Raw genomic sequence first — 1,977 nt, 5'->3', positions numbered from 1 at the left:
GGCTGGAGGCAGGTCTCGGGGGGCTGGGGATGTTCGGGGAGGGCTGGAGGACGGGGGGCTGGAGGCAGGTCTCGGGGGGCTGGGGATGTTTGGGGAGGGCTGGAGGACGGGGGGCTGGAGGCAGGTCTCGGGGGGCTGGGGATGTTCGGGGGGGCTGGAGGACGGGGGGCTGGAAGGGAATCGGGGGGGGCTGCAGACATCCGGAGCAGGGGAGAGCTGTGGGTTGCTGCGAGGGATGGTGGCTCAGGTGCCCAGCAGGCTGGATTCGGGGGAACGTGGGGGGCAGGCGGCTCAGGACTCCTCCCTCTCTCCCCCCCAGAGCCATGGCGGAGCCGGCGCCCCCCGCGGCGGAGCTGGCCCTGCGGCGCCGCCTGCCCCCCCGCCTGCCCCGGCGCCCGGGCGACGTCTACGTCAACATGCAGACGGATTTCAAGGCCCAGCTGAGCCGGTGCCAGAAGCTGCTGGGTCCCGGGGGCGGCTGCGCCGAGATCTGCATCCACGGGCTGGGCCTGGCCATCAACCGGGCCATCAACATCGCCCTGCAGCTCCAGGCGGGCGGCGCCGGCGCCCTGCGCCTGGCCGCCAACACCTCCACCGTCCCGCTGGCCGACGGGCTGGAGCCCCAGGGCGACGCGGACGGGCGCCCGCCCCTCGCCCAGGCCCGCAACAACTCGGCCATCCACATCCGGGTGTGCCGGGTCGCGCCCCCGCCCTGAGCGCGGCCCGCATGGCGCGGTGCTGGGGCACCGAACCCTGTCCTGGCACGGAGAGAGTCCCCGGAGCCTGGCCCTGGCGCTTGATCCCCAGCACGGACCCTGGCCTGGGAAACCCCTGTCCCCACACGGAGAGACTCCCCGGAGCCTGGCCCCGGACACCCCTGCTCCGGCGCCCAGGGACAGAGCCCCGGCACGGAGCTGGCCCCCCGACGTGGAGCTGGGGCACGGAGCCTGCTCCCGGAAACACGTGCCCTGGCACGGAGCTGCTCCCAGGAGCTTGACCCCCAGCATGGAGCCTGGCCCCGGACACCCCTGTCCCAGCACGGAGCCTGGCACGGACCCTGGCCCTGGAAACCCCTGTCCCAGCACGGAGAGTGTCCCCGGCCCCTGGCCCTGGAAACCCCTGTCCCAGCACGGAGAGTGTCCCCGGCCCCTGGCACGGACCGTGGTGCTGGACCCCCCTGTCTCAGCTCGGAGAGTGTCCCCGGAGCCCGGCCCCCAGCACAGACCCTGGCCCTGGAAACCCCTGTCCCAGCACGGAGAGTGTCCCCGGCCCCTGGCACGGACCCTGGTGCTGGACCCCCCTGTCTCGGCTCGGAGAGTGTCCCCGGAGCCTGGCCCCCAGCACAGACCCTGGCCCTGGAAACCCCTGTCCCAGCTCAGAGCCAGTCCCTGGAGCCTGGCCCCGGAGCTCAACCTCCAGCATGGGGCCTGCTCCCGGAAACATGTACCCCAGCGCGGAGCCGGTCCCCGGAGCCTGGCCCCCAGCACGGAGCCTGGCCCCGGACCCCCCTGTCCTGGCACAGAGTCCCTGGAGCCTGGCCCCAGACACCCCTGCTCCGGTGCCCAGGGACAGAGCCCCGACATGGAGCCGGTCCCTGGCTCCCCAGCACGGAGCCTGCTCCCGGAAACATGTTCCCCGGCACGGAGCTGGTCCCTTGACCCTGGCCCCCCCGGCACGGAGCCGGCTCCCGGCCACCCCTGCTCCAGAGCCCTGGCCCGTAGATGCCCTCCACTGGACCAAGCACACCTGTCTGGCTATGTTTATGGGGGGCACACTTGACCTTTGCCCCCTTTCTGGACCCCCCCCCACCCAACCAAGACTGGATGCCGGAGCCTAAGGGGATGCAACTGGGGGGGGTGGGATTTGGATTTGGGGGGGCTGGGGAAAGCCCCCTCTCCTGCCAGGACCTGGCTCATGGCCTGCACCTCTTCGATTGAACAATAAAAGCGACCAGTGGCTTGGTCAGCACTGGGCTTC

General features: G+C 72.0%; 1 protein-coding gene across 1 annotated transcript; it reads left to right on the top strand.

The window, feature by feature from the left end:
- Window positions 1–209: 209 nt before the first annotated feature.
- On the top strand, window positions 210–1,977 carry POP7 (POP7 homolog, ribonuclease P/MRP subunit). The gene has a single exon (XM_030547035.1). It carries the CDS (start codon window positions 324–326, stop codon window positions 714–716), a length of 393 nt encoding a protein of 130 aa, XP_030402895.1. The 5' UTR covers window positions 210–323; the 3' UTR covers window positions 717–1,977.

Source organism: Gopherus evgoodei, unplaced genomic scaffold, assembly GCF_007399415.2.
Source record: "Gopherus evgoodei ecotype Sinaloan lineage unplaced genomic scaffold, rGopEvg1_v1.p scaffold_51_arrow_ctg1, whole genome shotgun sequence".
In the NCBI taxonomy this organism is placed as follows: Eukaryota; Metazoa; Chordata; order Testudines; family Testudinidae; genus Gopherus; species Gopherus evgoodei.
This window is presented reverse-complemented; position numbering and strand designations above follow the sequence as displayed.